General features: G+C 44.6%; 1 protein-coding gene across 2 annotated transcripts in view; it reads right to left on the bottom strand.

Annotated features, from left to right (window-relative positions):
• Positions 1–2,608: 2,608 nt before the first annotated feature.
• Positions 2,609–18,292, bottom strand: part of GRIN2A (glutamate ionotropic receptor NMDA type subunit 2A) — a 385,539-nt gene continuing 369,855 nt past the window's right edge. The window contains exons 11-13 of one of the 2 annotated variants that reach the window (XM_036279358.1): positions 13,055–13,293; positions 5,684–6,858; positions 5,278–5,340 (exon numbers count right to left, since the gene is read on the bottom strand). In XM_036279358.1, the coding sequence (XP_036135251.1) occupies positions 5,322–5,340; positions 5,684–6,858; positions 13,055–13,293 (1,433 nt within the window). In that variant the 3' untranslated portion in view covers positions 5,278–5,321. Of the gene's footprint in view, positions 6,859–13,054; positions 13,294–18,292 lie in introns of both variants that reach the window. The other variant, XM_036279357.1, reaches the window with a different exon arrangement.

The following is an 18,292-nucleotide window of genomic DNA, read 5'->3' as shown; positions in this document are numbered from 1 at the left end:
GAGACTTCAAAAAAGACCTAGAAATGAGTCAGCCTGGTAAAGGGAACCAAGCTTGGAAATGGGCCATGACGTCTTGGGTTCTAGACCTGGCTCTGACACTGTCAACTGGACGATGGTATAGATCCCCGCCTCCTAGGGAACTTCATTTCCTCTTAGTTTTCTCATCTGCCATCCCCTTGCCCCAAATCTTGGTGACTTCTTTAAGTTATGTTTTTCTAAGATCCTTCTGGGCAGCCACCTTTAGCTGATGCTCTACTGAGAGTATTCTGACCACAGAAAGAGTGCGGTGGGGAAGAGAAGGAGGAATTTAAAAGGAAGTGTGCCCTTTGGTGGGTTGACAGAAATCACACGTCTATATTAGCATTGTCTTCAGAAGCAAATGTGAGCAGAATATATTCCATGCCCCTAACTCCAGATACATTTTCAGAGACGGAGTCAAGAACACCAACACCCAAATCCCACTTGGCTCTGTCACCCTCCCTAGAACTGAGATTTAAGAAAAAATAGTGCCCTCTCTACCTAAATATCACCCCATCAATAACCAGAATGGGTTTTCCATGTGTTAATACCATCATCATTATTTAATTTTTAACATAAACTTTACATTATGTACAATTGTATTTGGATAATACACTTACGTGTGAATTGTAGAAATCAGGCATGTATAGTATGTACATGTGTACACAAGCATTTGTATTCACAAGATAAGTGCATTCGATCATCTCTGATCTCTATCAAGTGGCAAGCTGACCTCATCTGTACAATTAGATATGAACATAGTACAATGGAAAGGGATCAAATGCAAAATGGGCAACAGCATATTGGGAGAACTTTTCAAGTATAGACCCCACCTAACCTCTCATTAAGAACTTTCAACCCTGTTTCCCAAAAGAAGATGGGGGTATCTGGATATGTTTCATTTTGTCTCAAGTGAAAAACAAAAAACAAAACAAAACAAGAAAACACGGCTTTTGGAATGGAAATTACCTTTATAGAGAACCCCTAACTCATTAAATATCAAACAACGAGTTTAGCTTCCACCTACTCAGCTCTGTTTTGTGTTTTTACCTTGAAGTTCAATTACAGCTATGATAGCCATGAATAATACAAACAGGCTCTCTCCCAGAGACAGCTCATGTCCTCCTTTCCAAGATTCACGCACAACAGCAATGCACAGAGAAACAGTACAGGCGTGTGCCTCACATTAACAAATACATTCAGCTCTTCTGAAAGATATTTAGGTTTCTCAAATTAGTATTTATTTAGGTCTCAAACTGCAAGGGATTTCAGTATAAGGTATTTATTTATATGACAACTGATTATTAAAGCTGCACGTTTTAAGTTTAAAGGAGATAAATTTTTAATCACCATTTAATTAACACCCCACCCCCACCCCTTTTCATTAGCAATTCTATCTGCGAAGAATTCAGGGCATTTGTCATTTCCTGAGAAAGATGCAGAATATTAAATAAATACCAGCGGTAGAAATATCAAATAGAGTGAACAATGTGTGACGGTATGGCTGCCATGGATCTTTTGACTAATTAGCTGCCTTGGCTGGAGTCCCATTTAAGTGAAACTATTTCATTTGTAAACAAGGTGTAATTTTCTTTTTCTCTCCTGAAAAGAAGCGTGAATTGATTTGACTGATTTTGCTGCAGTGGATGAATTTTAATGCTTTCATCAGAAAAGCTAAGTACAAATACTTTTCGGGCACCCTATGAAATGAAAGAGAAAACCAAATATACTCCATGAGACACCCAGTCATGGTGCTGGCTGAAATCCTCCAGTGAGATTTGCAAAGGACAGAAGAGTAATGCATGGAGAGATTATAATCCCACACCTCTCATGGAAGCCTCACGGGCAGAAAAACAGACCCATTAGGGATTTGCCTTCTCAGAGCATTGAAACCAGAAGTGACCTAAGAACTGCAGTGTATGAGAATAAGAAAAATTATTTTCCAGGTACGCACAGGTTTCCCAGAGTAGAATTCATGTCCTAGAAGACTCTCCTCTTAACATAGAATCTTTTCAGTTGGTTGCAGATATGGGCTATTACCTGTGGGCAGGCACATCAGCATCTGCATTCAGGTGTACCAGTTGGGTCCTTCTCAAGTGGAGAAAATCACGTGGAGCTAATTACGACGCCAGTGAAACTCAGGCACAAAATTGGGTTCTGAGATTCTGGCTCCTTGGCATCAACAAATCTAAGGTCACAGAACCCTTTGGGTTGGATCCATAGTTCAGGGCTTCCTGTTTCATTCTTATCACCTTCTATACTGTAGATGTCATTTACTGTTGGGTGTTATATTCCTGATACTCTTTTTCCAAAGAACTGACTGAGTGTGGATTCCCTCTGAATAGCTCCACATCATCTTTCACTTGGAAATTGACTATCTAATCAATGGTCAATTTTCTTATGTTTGGGATCATCCCAATTAAGAGTTAGTGAATTAGTGGAGGAGGGAAATTGGATATTTATTATATAGTATCCAATTCTGGTTATTTATTTTTTAGAAAGAACTTTGGGTATGAAAGAAAGTATGCTTTTTTTTTCTTTTTTTTTTTCTCCCAGTACATTACTGTTGGTTCGTCCAAAGGCTATATTTTTAGTTTCTTAACCAGAGAACCAGGGGCTTAACAGCAGCAATTATGCTGTTATTACAAGGCTTTGGGGGCCATGGAATGACTCCACGTGTAATTTGCACTGTCCCTGGAGCTCTCTGTCACACTTGGTAGCCCCGTGAGTTTTGAGAACACTGGAGGAAGACAAAGCCTCTTTGGATTGATGACATACCACTGCTTTGTGTTCTGGGAAGACTTTTTAATTCATGTCATGTTAGGCATGCCAATCTTGTGTGGAAATGGAAGTGATCCTGGCTGGGGAAAGACAGGTCTGCAATGCAATGGAAGGGCAAAGGCAGAATGTTCTAAAAGACAGTCAATGGTGCACCTGAAATTAGAAATTGGAGTGACTATTTGAGGTCCTCCAATCTAGGCTTCTCTGTCGTTGGGTCTAGTGGCAGCAAAGGTGATATATCCATGAAATAAAATAGTGTTCAAGTGCATTCAATGTCTAGTCAGCCCCTTCTTCCTTTCGACCTCAAAGATGATGGGAAGCCTTCCTTACCCACTGTTTTTCTCTGCCTCTCTACCACTGACTTAAATTTATTGCAACCAGTTTTCAACATTCTGAGAATACTGTATACCTACAAAACAGAAAACACCATGAATAAAAGAAACAGAATAACTTTCAACCCGCCACTCTGTCCCCTTTTCCAAGAACCCAAAGCCAAATGCAGGAGGGTCAGGCTAGTCTGCATTAGCTTGGGGTTTCTGCAGCATGTCATCAAAACAGACTGAGGTACCCTGAAGAAAAAGACAATGACTACTTCTCCCAAATATTTCAGTTATATTAATGTATTTAAAATACACTAATTATTAAATTAGAGCTATATAAAATGTTTAATATTATTTGTGGTTTTTGTATCATTTAATCTTGAAACTAGAAAATTCTGGTCTGATAATATATCATAATATAACAACCATCTTTGTTTATTTACTTAGGCACTTTGCATGTGCCAGGCACAGTGCTAAGAGCTTCCCAAGCATAATGTTACCCCTCTCTTCCACCATTATATTAGACGAGTATCATTTCATATCATACGTGCACAGGTTTGAGTAGAGTAACAATGGGATAATGGAGAGGACTCAGGAATGACAAATGCTTTGAGGAATTTTTCATCTACCTCTGTTGGTGCTTGTGAAACAGCCAGCCTCCAACAGAGTGAATATTTCAGAAGAGAGAACTCGCTTGTCCCACTGACATTTATCCACAATTTGGAAGATGCTCAGGGTAGATGCATGAGCGTGTCTCATGTTTTGAAGGTTTTTGATTTGGGGAGGCTGGGTTAGAAACGAGTGTCCAACAAAATTTCATGACGTTAAGAAGCATAAACCTAAAACCATGCTAGCCTTCTGCAGACAGATGGCCTTGTACTTCTTACAGATCACGGCACACATATGGCTATTGGTGCCTGCCACCACATTGACAACCTTGGGAACAGCAACACACAGTTAATTAGACGCCACCATGGCTATTTGGGGGACTGAACAAGTTATGGTACTCTGGGAGGAAAGGGGTAACAGATACTATACAACCCTGAGTCATCACCAGAAAGGGGGAGATGCAAACTTACATACATAAGAGTCTTCAGGATAAACTACAATGGCCACTGTGTCATAACAGAAGATCCACACTTAGATATCGAAGACATACATGTGTTCATTTACGCAGCCCTGAACAAGACCATCAAAGCCAAGGGTGAGAGAGTATCTGTGAAACACACAAATGGACATCCAAAGAGATTCTCGTAGTTCTCTGCCTGAGGGCCCTTCCGGCCTTTTACTCCAGATATGTCTGGGTAACGGGCTATAATGAAAGTAGCATAGTTAGCATGAAACATACTGATTCGCTATTCTTTGGGGGAGGCTGGAGTTCTGGGGTTGGGCCTGGGCGGTGATGAAAGGCATGACAATAAAGCTGAAACGGTTACAAAGCCAAACTTCCTAATCTCTTGCACATGTCAATCTCACTACAGTGCAGATGCATTCTTAACTGTTTTATGTGGTCTGTGTCAGATTTACATGCATACCATATTGCTTATTCTGTATTAGAGAAACCATTAGGCGTTTCTGATGAGGAAATTGCATGGGGGACTGGCTTAATGGAATTTGGAATATAGGAAATCACAACATCACCATTGGCATCCAAGGCATCATTATTGCCAATATACCTAGTGGGCAGGAGACTTGCCATTTTATTTATTATTTTTTGGTTTAGGACTCACCTATCTGGTATCTGCCATTCTCAGCACACATCTCACAAGATTCCTTGAGTGGGAGACTGGCATGGAGCCATGTGCAAAAGAACCAACAAAAAAAATACCTTCCTAAATCCTCTTCCTCTTTGCAGGGCACTATTGGACATCCAACATTTTCCCTCCAGAGTGTTGGCCATTACGTATGTTTCCCTATAGATAAAACATAATGGAAGGTTTTAAACATCAGATTCAATACTAGGCATTTTCTTGTACACACGTCTATTGCTGCAGGAATTCAGAACCCTGGGGGTCGAGTACATATTATTCTTATTTGCAGCATAAGGCATAACATGCTCGGAAATATACACATCGTTGTGGCCTCTACTGTCCCTGGAACAGTACGATGCCGTTGACCTCAAGGAGGATCGAAGATAGCTGTCATTCCCTGTCTGGGATGGCAAGGAGTGTTTATAAGAGTCCGAGGGGCATCTCCCAATGACTAAGCGTTGGTCATCCCCATAGGAATGGAGGAAAGGGTTATCGGAGGTGTGGTCTGGCAGGAGAGACTTGCTCCGCTTGCTGTCCTCTAGACCCTGAGGGAAGAGGGAGCTTTTGTTCCCCAAGAGTTTGCTGGAGGGGACACTAACCAGACTCCCATACAAATTTCCCTCCAGAAGCCGTTCCCTGTCCTTGAGGCTTATGCTCCGAGAGGGCCTGCTAAGGTCTATCTCCCTGGGCTTATCGAGGATGTTATCGTAGGAATGCTGACGGCTAATTCTTAGCTTGTTCTTTTGGAACTGGAGGGCATTGTTCTGTGCCCAGTCCTGCTGGTAGACCTCCTCCTGGGTGGCTGGATCACCTGTCTCCTGGAGCATCTGGTCTTCATCGATGTCGTAGAGGTTCCCCATCCGTAGGCAGGCGTCACACTTGAAGGGCGACCTCATGGTGAAATGGCCCGAATAGGTAGGCAGGTTGGAAAGGCAGCTCCTGCAGTGTGTGGAGCTCTGCCGGCAACGGTCACTGCCCTCACTGAGAGGGGAGCTCTTGTCTTTCAAGGTGAAGTGCTTGGAGTAGAGCTTATACTGGTCATTGTTGGGAAGCCCGTCTTCATTGTGCAGAGGGTTCCTATTCATGGGCAGCGTGGAATCCCCCTTGCGGAAGTTCTCATTGTGGTCCTGGTAGGCATCTGGGAAGTCCATGTTCTCAGGAAGGGCCATATTTTCAACAAACTGGGGGGGATCTAGGTGGAAACTGGGCTCCTTCTCACCATCGATGGTGTAGATCTTATCCCTGGGGGAGCTAGTTTTGGTTTTCAAGTAGGAGCGCTCGACCTCGCTGCAGTCTTTGGGGTATTTGGAGGCCATTGACCTTTTGAAGTTGTCCTTGGTCTTGTGGTTCTTATTATTGTCAGGTTCCCTGTGGCACGTGGCCCGACTCGAAGTTTCTGAAATGTCCGAGTGGGCCACTTCCTCTGGAAGATACCTGGGACTCTTTAGGGAGTGGGTCCTATTCTCCACTGTTCCCTCATCCCTCTGGGACACTGGGTTCTGGGTCACTGAATCTTGGCGTAGAGAGTCCATGGATTTCTTCCAAAGCTGTCGGGGCCTGGAGTTCCCTTTGGATTCTGTGCTCACAGCCACCTCTACTGTGTTAGGGTTGGACTCGTTGAGAGTCAGAGGGTGCTGGCCCTGGAAAACATAGTTATTGAGGTTGTCCTTGTGCCTGTTGGCCACAAACGTTTGCAGTTCATTCATGTTGTCCCCAAAAATGCTGTCTTTCCCCTGAAAGGACCTATTGTCTGAATATATCAAATTTCCCTTATCTGAAACCATGTCCATGATGAGGGAACCTCTTTGGATGAGGTCAGCAGCTCTTTTGGGAGAATCCATTCTTGAGGAGTTCATGTTGGATATGTTGGATATGTTTTTGGCTGACCGAAAGAGTTTCAACATGTTGCTCTGTGAGCCAGTCAGATTGAAGTCTGGTGACTTCTTCTTTTCTTCAATGTGCACCCCATGGATGCAGCTGTAAATGCCCTGTGGGAAGTAATATAACACACCATCAGCAGCAGCAAGGAGGGGAAACACTCCACACCTGAACTCTACTGGGGGTGAGATATGGCCTTCTCGTAGGGGACCTGGAGAAATAGTGAAATTCAGTCTGAAGCCTGACCATGTTTCTTAAATGGATGAGACCAATGGCAAAGCCTCAGGCTTATCTTGTCTCTCTGGCTCAAGATCATCAAATACTTTTGCAAATAGTCATACATGAAGTTTGAGAAAAGGTATCAATGAATGCTCATGTAACTAAGAGGGTCTCAGTGCCTCCAAATTGACATGTTTAATTGACTCTTCCAACAACCAGGTCATCAACTCATGCTTTTTATTAAAGTTTCCCCAAATCACCTTTGGAATTTGTATACCAGAGAATCAGCTTTTGATAGACAAACTAAGCTGGCATAAAAGGACCACCTATTATTCATTCTTTTGGGGTATTACCCCTACCCACACACTGAAGCAACAATCAAATCATGAGATCCAAGCAAGTCAGTTAGAAAATACTTACTTATTAAGGGTAGGCATGAAATCTATGTGTGATTAATCAGATGTGTTTTGGAGGAATAGACATAAATGTTGGGATAGAAGGAGCAGTTGCCGGGGACTAGTCCTACCACCATTATCCTGAGGGACAGTATCCTGAGAGTGAAGCCACCAAAGAAAAAAGTAGCATTCAGGGGATAGAGAGACAACATGGATTGAAGCTTTGGAGTTACTCTCTTGAACGTTTCACTTACCCCACTCGACATATCGTTTGTGTGTTTGTTTGGTGTGAATCTGCTCAGTAAAGTTGGGTCTTAGTTGCTAGGGACAGTGGAGAGTCCTAATGACACCGTGTGTTGCATTTCAATCCATCTAGGGACTCAGTGACTTACAGGCTCCTGGGTCACTCAAATACAGGGACGTCCATCAATATGTCTCTTGTTTTCTACTACACTTTCTTCCATTTTTAAAAATAGTTGTTTACTTCTACTTAATAGTAACTCAAGCAAAGAACTCAATTCATGCTACAGTAGCAGGCAAGAGGGTATTGGTGACATTGTGCTTTTGTGACATTCCCCTTTCCCCACTCCTGTTCTCAGAGTTTGGCAGCCGTACCTACAAGGAACTATCAGATCAAGCCTGCAGGAGTTGACCTGGTCCTCCCAAGACTGATGGGGAGCCAGCCCAAGAAGGGGTTTGTGAAAGCAGATGTGGCAGTTGCTGCTGACTTTGGCATGAACTCGTGGAAAGTATATGTGATTAACTTTGGACTCGGATAATAGTGGCTCCATCAGCTCCCCATGGCGGGGGTGAGTTTAACCCACAGAGATGTTCAAGGGACTGTGACAGCCTCAACCCTGCTGCATTTTTCTTGTTTTCTAGAGACAGTTTCCGCTCCAGCCTTCAAGGAGAGGCAAACAGAAAAGCCCACCGTTGTGTCTGAGCACCTCTTTCCCTGACACTCTCCATCCCCAGCTGCATGGCTCTGGCTCCATGCCCTTTACCCGTCTTCCTGCAGCTCTGTCTTTTGTCTCCTTCTCTGTGTCCTGTGTGGCTGGCTGTTCACCTGCCAAAAGGAGCTCATTGCTTCCAGGGTGGCTGGATGCGGAAATCATACCCATGCACGTACAGTTCACACAGCACGGTGCTTCTGAACCTTTTACCTTACCCTGTGCTTTCTCTGCCCAGTTTAGCAATACAATAATCTTATTCCCTGGCCCAGAGGGGTAAAAATCAGGGTGTCTCCTTTATGTTTGAATCAGCCAAGATCTGTGCCTTTTCTTCCTGTTGTCAGTATGATGAAATAGTAGCTTATAAATTAAAAAAATTTTTTTCCAAAATTTTAATTATCTTATTCTCTTTCTCTCTCTCTCTCTCTCTCTCTCTCTCTCTCTCTCTCTCTCTCTCTCTCGGAGAGTCATCAGCATTAATTTGAGATAAAAAAAAAAAAAGAATAGTTATTTGCCCAGCCAGTGTGGCTCAGTTGTTGAGTGTCTACCCATGCACCAGGAGGTCACTGGTTCAATTCCCGGCCAGGGGACATGCCCAGGTTGTGAGTCTGATCCCCAGTGGGGGGCATGCAGGAGGAGGCCAATTGATGTTCTCTCTCATCGATGTTTCTATCTCTCTCTCCCTCTCCCTTCTCTATAATCAATAAAGAAAAAAATATTTTAAAAGAAGAAAAGAATAGTTATTTGGTATTTTCTTTTAATGAGCTCCTCTTCCCTCTAGAGATTTGAATACTTCCCCCCCACCCCTTCACCAGCAGAGCAATATGGTCCCTTGCTGAGAGGGGCTGGCTGTCCCTCTATTCGGAGCGGCCCACAGAAGTGGTCAGGGAGCCGAGTTATGTTTCAGGAGCTAGAAGGATGGCTGTTCACTGCTTCCTCTCATCCCTGGTTTCCCCTGGGACTAACTCACACAACACAGCTAAGGCAGCTCCTGGGTGTATCTGCCTGGTGCAGCCACAGGTAGGAGTCAACGTGATGGACCCAGTCTGTGCCTCAGGTTTAGATGACAGCATTCTCCACCTGAGTTGACCCATCTTTTAGATGGGTTGCTGAGGGAGGCAGTGTATACCCAGAATAATGGGAGGAGTCAGAGGCCTGGAACCCACCAGATATGAGTCCCAGCTCCACCTTTATTAGCTCTGTGACCTTGGATAAGCCATTACATCTTTTTGAGCCTCCATTTCCACATCTGTAAAATAGGATCATATACTCCTAAGGAGGGTACCAGGGCAAAATAAAATAAGGTGAGCCTAGCACTTGACACAGTAGGGGCTCCATAAATGTGGGCTGGAAGAGTTGCTTGATCCCCCCAATCTGCCCTTCCTGTGTTCCCTGGCCTCCCCCTTCACACCAGTGTGAGCACACGCTGCCCATTTTGTCAGAGCTGCAAAGACAGGCCTGCTACACTCTACTACCAAAGGTTTGTTCTCGAAAGGCACTGGCTTCCTGGTAGATGAGCAGCCCAAACCCGACCTCGGGAGACAAATCCCTGGGCTCACGTTTCTTTCCTCCCTGCAGAATTCTCTCATTCTTTTCTCCTCTCTGTTACTCACAGAATCCAGTTACATTTTATAGGCTGTGGAAAGAGGGCGCCCTCTTGACCCCAGAGTGGGCTCGGCTAAAATTAGCAATGAAGTCTCGACATGCTGGTCCAGACAATTTTCTCTGCTCCAGCCAAGGGCCCCCAGCCCCTCAGAATGTTCTCAGTGGGGCATGGCTCTGCTGTCCCTAAAGTGTCTGTTATGGACTCAATGTTGTGTCCCCCCTCAAAGTCATATGCTGACATCCTAACCCCCAATGTGATGGAATTAGGAGATTAGGTTTGGGAGGGGCTTAGGTCATGAGAGTGGAGCCCTCCCGAGTGGGATTAGTGTCCTCATTAAAGAAACCCCAGAGAGCTCCCTCACCTCTCCCACTGTGCGAGGACACAAGGAGATGTCTGTGACCCAGAAGAGGGCCCTCACCTGACCATTCGGACTCCTGGTTTCCACAACTGTGGCCAATCAATGTCTGTCATTTATAAGCTACTGATGTGGTATTTTGACAGCAGCCCACATGGACTACCAGGGTCTGTGTCTCCTGGTCCCAGGTGTGGGCTAACCAGAAGCGTCTTCCTTTGCTTCCGGCCGCCCTCATCTGCACTCACTGGGAAGGTCACGGTCTGTCTCCCTGGTCCTCGGCTTGGCTGTGTCTCCCGTTCCTCACGTCTCAGAAGACCACCCCCACAGTTCTTTTTGCTGGTGACAGTGACTGTTTTTTTCTACTTGAGCGGGAAAGCATTTCAGAGAGAAAACAAAAGCGAAGGGCATCCCACTGACAAGAGGGGAGAGTTCTGTAAGGCGTCTAAGACAAAGGCCACATCTGTGGGAGAAGCTTGATTCGAATGTTAAATAAATGGCTTCTTTGAGCTCTAGCCTTCTCCCCGGGCACTGCTAGCTGGGCATGGACCTCAGGTTTGCATTGGTTCAAATTATCCAGGAGCTCCCCAAGGGACAAGCCCAAAAGGAGGGCTGTGTGCGTCTGCTGTGGGGTAGTAACTTTATGTCTATTGCGTGGCTGGTCAATGCGCTAAACAGAGACTGGGCATGGAGAAACCTGGCTCATGTGCAGAAAACCCTGCATTGGGGTACGGGTGAATTTCTGAGCCTCCTGGATGGAATCCCTTTGAAAGGAGACTGAACTCTGAAACTGGTGAAGACCTGCTACCCAGCCTTGCAAACACACACACGTTTCCTCTCTTGTGCTTCCCTCCCCCAACCCTGGCATGAGAGATGAAGTGAGAAGACCCCTGTTGTTTCAAGAAAACATGCAGTGAACCCACAAGGATCCCATTTTAACCTGTTGGGCCTCAGTGTCCCCATCTATAAGATGGGTGTGATCAACCTATATATGGGTGTGATGGGCTTGTGAGGATTAGAGAGAATGGCCCAGGCTCTCGTTTACATACTTGTAGGAAAGTAGGCTCCTTGTTTCAGAATTCCCCATTGCAGGTTCTTGTTTTGTGTTTTTTTTTTTTTTTTACAGAAAATGATTGCGTGTACACAATGAAGATGTGTTTGTTTCGGTGTGTGTTCTCTGCACTGTGAGTAAGCATATATGTAAGGTGGCACATGTGTGAATATGCATGAGACAAACTGTAAAGGTGTGTGCTGGCCCTTGACCAGAAAGGAAGAACATTTTTTAAGCAACCCAGAAGTCCTTCTATGCACAGCGCTGGGGGCTAAGCCCACTCTGAGTTCCCCTAACAGATAAGAGATGTATTAGGGAAACTCAGAATGAGAAAAAGGATGAGATTTTTTTATCCACATATATTAGGCTGTACTTATTTTAAAAAGTCAAACCTTATCTGGGGAGATGGTCAGTGTTCAAGCAGGGCTCCCTGCAACCTTTGAGGATAGGGGAGAGGGTGGCTGGGAGCGTCAGGGGGGCATGGAAGTCCCTTCAGTGCTCCTATGGGAGGAAGGGTCCACTCTCTCTTAGGGAAGGGAGGCTGAAGTTCAAATTCCAGACGATCACGCTGAAATACAACAACGGCTGCTCCTGTGTGCTCAGTCTCCCCCCCACTCCCATTCTTCAAGCTGCTGGGAACGCGAGTGAGGGATTTAGTTCATTTCTTACAATAATGATCCTATCAACTTGGCTTCCTTAATGGTGTCTCAGACCAAGGAAATGCTCTTCCAAACACAAGCAGGATTTGTAAGTAAATGCAACAGTGTGCACTTGCCCATGGCGATCCCAGAACCCTTTGGATATAGAAAGCCTTTAGTAGTTGGCAGAGAGGATTCACTTCAAGTTGGCATACCTAGCTGTATGCATGCACATTGTTATTTTTAAGCAATCTCTGTGTTTAGATGCCATCAAGCTAATTAAGAAATATGTATTTGCATCAAACTCAAGTTCACAGTGCCATGGAAAGGAGAAAATAAATCCTCCTCACTAAGCGAATGTCTACCTTCTGAATCTCCAAAGTTTCATTTCAGGCTCTGAGACGGCACGTGCTATGTGTGTTCTGTTGGGTGTGTACACACATAGCATGGTGGTGTGTGCAGATTGCGTTTGGTCATGCACGTTCTATTGGAATGCACGCACACTGTGACGTCCTGTGTGGGAAGGGTAGTGGTGTGGTATAGCATGTCTGTGTGCTAACGATGGAGGTCGCAGACGGCTGTTGGGCCCACATGGTGGTTTGTGGGTTTTTTAAAAAAATGGAATTAGTTACTAATTTGAAAGTTTTCTTATGAAATCAAATGACTACTTTCTCTTTTACAAATAAGAAGACTTGACAATATTGGCTCTGCACTCCCATCCTCCATTGAAGCTGACTGTGCCCTTCAGGTGTAGTAAGCACTATGCAGTTTGTCATAGTTAGAGATTCCCCATTGTTCCCTCACTGTGACACCCAGGTTCAGGAGCTATTTTCTCTATCAGTGGTGCTGCCTTTCTCATACCCAACCTGCTCTGCCCATTCGCCTTTCCTTTCTGGCTTCCACAGTCATCTGGGTGTGCAAACCCTGGCTTATAAATGCCCCAGGTTGGTGAGTGAAGGAAGGATGTACAGACCCACCCCCTGTCTTCCCCGCCCCCCCCCCCCCTCAAGGAGTTGAGACTCCCTGATTCTCTGGAAGCCGGACGCTTCCCTGGACCTGCTATTGCAAAAGGAAGTAGCCGCCAGGGGTACTGACCCTGCTGATGGAGAAGAGCAGCCCTGGCCGGTCAGAGCAAACACCCGTGAAACAGAAGCGCAGCTTCCAGTAGAAGAGGTGCTCCCAGATGAAGGTGATGAGGCTGAGGGCCATGGCAGCTGCCAGCATGTAGAACACGCCTGCCATGTTGTCGATGTCCAGCTGGCTGCTCATCACCTCGTTCTTCTCGTGGTGGCAGATCCCCGTGAGCCACAGTGTCTCCAGCTCCTCCATCTCACCTGAGCAGAAGACAAGACCCAAGGCAGTGAGGAGCAGCACATGCACTCTGGGACAAGCACCTTCGGGTTCGGGACAAACACGTGTGACTTATGGCTATGTAACGTGGAGGCAAGTTACTGACTCTCCTGATCTGTGTCCACTCATGTGTTGAGTGAACATAATAATAATAATACCTACCTAATGTCATTGTAGGAGGATGAAAAGAGATAATGTACGAAGAGTTTGGTACAGTCTCTTTTTTTGTTTTTTTTGCCTCTTTTGGGTCATTATCATTATTTTCTGTCCATCCTGTTTTTCTCTATCCTGACCCTGAACACACCCAATCCTGGAGCAGGGCAGGGGATACACTGGCAACCTGCTATAGGGGAAAGACCGGCAGTCCAGTTAGGACTCCATCATTTAAATTGGAGCCACAGTTATTCTGCCTGTGAAGTGGGTATAAAAATACTGCATAGTTCCTAGATTTGTGGTGAGGTTCAAACGAGCTCCCATACGCAAAATTACAAAATGATTTGGATTACAGGAACTTCTCATAAATTGTAGCCTTCGTGAGATTGTCATGAAGGAAAAGCCCAGCGCAGTGCCTGGCACACAGTCATCCTCAGATATATTAGTTTCTTCTTTCCTCTTTCTTTAAAAGAATATCTAAGATTATTCCAAAAAAATCACCCACAAGCAGTGCACTCGGGGCACAGGCATTCATTGAAAAGAGATGCCAACTGGCTCTGAGTGGCCCCTTGCAAACTAAATACTTCCCCACTTCAGTAAGCAATGAAAAAAGCAGGTGGGGTTTCCAAAGGAAGAAGGTAGTAGGCATACTTAGAATTATTTTGTCTCTCTTTCATTTAGGAGGACATTGTCTGGCCTAAATGGCTAGCAAGTGTACTAACTGTCTAGCAATTCACTCAACTACGGCACCTAGACCATGATTCAGCCTTTAAAAACTGTCCTTCAAGGCAGTGACAATCAAGGGAGATGGATGTGTTTGATGGAAGGTAGGACTATATTGTGTGCATGTATATTCTCCAAGATACAAGAGACATGCAGAGAAAAATAAAGAAAATCCTCCACATGTTTATTTGATCCCTGTTGAAGAAGTTAATATAATGAGTGTTTTCATACTGTTCTCTTTTTCGGTTTTGAGGAATCAGCGTGTGTTGTTTTGGTTTGTTCTCACTCTTAACTGATTTGATGGAACATGGAAATCTAAGTCACCAATTATTTTTTCTTGACCTTTTGAAGATGTTATGTTTTCTTCTGATCTAGACTGCAGCCGTTATTAGAAGGCAGCTCATAATTACTTGCTATGCAATTTCTATTTTCTCTCCACTTGCTTCTGAGAATTTCAATTTGTCTTTGGTGTGGGTTTGTTTTATTTGTCCTGCTCCGGACTCAGTGTGAGTCTTCCATCTGGTGACTCATAACTTTAATTCTGGAAAAATCTCACCCATCGTTGCTTTGCGAACTAACTCTCCCATCCTATCTTTAAAAAAATGAATAGACTTTAATTATTAGAGTAGTTTTAAATATAATGAAAAACTGAGCAGAAGGTTCAGGAAGTTTCCATATACTTACTGCCCCCATTCCCCTCAGTTTCTTCTATTAACATCTGACATTGGTGTGGTAAACTGTTCTACAGTTTATGAACCAATCTCGATACATTATTATTAACTAAAGTCCATAGTTTACATTAGGGTTCACTTTTTGTGTTGTAGTTCTGTGGGTTTTGCTGAATGCTTAATGTCATGTATCCACCATTCCAGTATTATAGAGTATTTTCACTGCACTAAAAATCCCCCATGCTCCAACTATTCATTTCTCTCCATCCTCCATCCCAACCACTGGCTACCTGTCTGTAGTTTTGTCTTTTCCAGAACATCGTATGGTCGGAACCATACAGTACATAGCCTTTTCATACAGTATGCTCTTAAGGTTCTTTTGTGGGTTTCAGCTGCTTGATAGCACATTTCTTTTTATTGCCAAATAACATTCTATTGCATAGATGTACAGTCTGTTTGTCCATTCGCCTGCTGAAGGACATCTTGGCTGCTCCCAAGTTTCACCAATTATGAATAAACTGCTCTAAACATTCATGTGCAGGTGTTTCTGTGGACCTAAGTTTTCAACTCATTTGGGTAAATACCTAGGGGCATATTGCTAGATTGCATGCATGGTAAGACTATGTTTAGCTTTATAGGAAATTACCAAGCTGCTTTCTAAAGGGGCTGCTGTGCCGTTGTACATTCCCACCTGCAACAGGTGAGTTCCTTTTGCTCCACGTCCTCACCAGCACTGACTAATGTTGTCAGTGTTTTGGATTTTAGCCATCCTAATAAGGTGTGTTGGGGTATCATAATTCTCTGATGATCCATGATCATCCTATCTTTTATTTCTTTCTGAAGATGTTGTGTAAATTATTCTGGACGGTCTCATTCTATCCTCTATGTTGTTCACTTTGTTTTAATATTTTCCATTCCTTTATCTCTCTGTCCTGCAGTTGAATGACCCGCATATGTTCTAGTTCATTTATTCTTTCATTAGTAACATTTAGCTTTATGTTTTCATTTTCATCTATTGTAAGTGTGACATGCATCTGGCCCTTTTAAAGTTCTGCCTGTTCTTTTTTATCGTAATGTTTTACTCTTTTGTTATTTTTAAAACTTTTCTATGTAATCATTTCAACCCTACAGTGGTTCAGGTTATTCTCTGCACTGCCCCCTCCCCGCTCCCTTGGTTCTTGGGGTTTGCCATCTTCTGTCTGTTATGAGCGCTGACTCTCGTGGTAGGTTACTTCCCTGGGAAATTAGTAATTTTTGATTATGAGCTAATCTTCAGCAGAGTTGTTCTCCGTTATACCCCATGGGGCTCCCAAGCATGTGTGGCTATAGAAATGCCCCTGCAGCAGGGTCCTGGGTTTGCAACCACCATGGTTCCAGGGACTTTCAATGCACCAGTTTTTGTACGAAAAAAAATGTTACTGTAATTACCGCACCATGTAAGTAGTATACATTTAGACCTCCATCCTCATTTTGGTTTTAATTTCTCATTCAGAGCTTCAAACAGATGGCAAAGCTTCTTGCACTTTCCTTGCTTTGATGGACAGTTTCTTCTAATCTCCTCTTCACAAATGCGTTGAATCACTGAAGGTCTCAGATTCGTGCAGTGGTATCATTTTTACTCCCTTAGCACAATCCAGGGCACCCATGTGGATGCTAATGCCCCATCTCCACCCCTAGGGCTATGTCCCCATAGGCTGCTGCCCTCAGCTGAAAAGCACCATGAGAATATCTCATCCCCTTCTGTTTATGCACCTAACAGTTGCTCTTCTTTTTACCTTGACTGTGCATTGTGTGAAGGTGTGTGTGTGAATGTTTGTGTGTACGATTGCATTTCATCCTGAGTTTCGTGTTTGCAGCACGAATGGACTCATGTCCATGTGGTTTTCCATTGTACCACAACCGCATATACATGTATAATTTTTGTAATCAGGATGTAAGCAGTATACGTATTTGTGGAAGGAGAAAATAGGAAATGTACATCTTTAGAAGTTCTTCACTGGGGAGGAAGGGTGCTGGTTAATCAGTGGTGCCGGCACAGGGATGGGAAGGGATGTCTTGATCCCAAGTCCTATCCTTCCACCAGCCTCCAGGGTTTTCAGTCACTAATGTCACGGGAGGCTCTGCCGTGTCATCTCGCTGTCCACCTAACACCACCACCCAACTTGTCCATGTTCCACTTTTGCTCTGCATCTCAGGATGTAGTGATTTGTCTTCTAATAAATCTTGGATGCCATCCCCTCGGAGGGACAGTGTGCTGCCTCCTCCCTCTCCCCTGGGGGTCTGTGAGGACACGAAAACGGGTCTTCTCTCCCCGCTTTGTGAAATTCCCAGCACGTCCTCCTCTTGGTGATGTCCGGAAGACAGCCCAGTTTGTGTGCCTGTAACAAGATCAGCCTGGATAGAAGAAATACCATCCGAGTCCCTGCAGAATGTGAACATAAAGATGTTTCCTCTGCCCAAACAATGCCTCTCTTTGAAGAAGTCAACGTGGTAAACCAGACCCGCACCCCGAAAGGAGAACAAAATACGCAGTCCTCAATACCAATTACAGCCTGCTCCGACCACTCTCCCGTTAATCATTTCCTGCCTCAGAGCCTTCTGCTACGAGTGTATTGAACTGCAGTTCAAATACTTTATTTCGTTTTTAATTTACTTGAGTATATTGTAATCTCTTTGAGGGAGACCAGGGACCATGGTTTATGATTTTGGCATTTCTCATGGCCTACAGCACATAATAAGCACTGAATCCATACTTTCTGTTTCTCTCCTTACATTCCCAGGCTTAAATTGGACAGCATGCGAAAATGTGCAGGTCTGTTGGGCAAGTGTTTCTGCCATATGAGCAGAGAAAATACAGAGCCAGAGGGGACTTGCAGTGGACTTGAGAGCAAAAGCCTGGAAGTGAGCATGTCCTTGGCTGCATGAAGCAGCAAATGCCATCTTTCCCAAGTAGCAACTCCGCGATGTTCACTCGGCTGTCAGTTGCTCCATTACAAAGAGGCCATGCTCCCTGTCGATGTGATCTCATAAACTGGAGCTGGTAAATGGGACAATTAAATGTCTTTCCTGCAGCAGATGCGTTCTGACTGGAAAGACAAAAGCTAAGCGCTCTCCGGGGAGCCAAGGGAGCCTGAGCAGCTTTGAGTTTGCAGCCAGGCCCGTATTGTCTTCCTCTCTCCACCAGAGAGCTGGGAGCCCAGAGCTCGCTCGCTCTCTCTATTTATACCTCTGATGTCAGACAGGAAGCTCATGCACACGTGAGATGGCCTCTGTATCCATGGAATCTGCTACACCTGTTCAAAAGTTCTTCCTATCTCTGTGTTCGGGGAGGAAGGTGTTGCAGCACAGCCTCCCTGCCAGCCTCGGCGTTCTGCGCCTCCCTAGGAAGCCTGCACGTCCACGCAGGGTATCTCAATCCTCTCTCTTCCCTAATGTTGCC

Source organism: Molossus molossus, unplaced genomic scaffold (assembly GCF_014108415.1).
Source record: "Molossus molossus isolate mMolMol1 unplaced genomic scaffold, mMolMol1.p scaffold_m16_p_3, whole genome shotgun sequence".
Taxonomy (NCBI): Eukaryota; Metazoa; Chordata; class Mammalia; order Chiroptera; family Molossidae; genus Molossus; species Molossus molossus.
The sequence above is the reverse complement of the archived record's forward strand: the minus strand, read 5'-3'. Positions and strand labels throughout refer to the sequence as shown.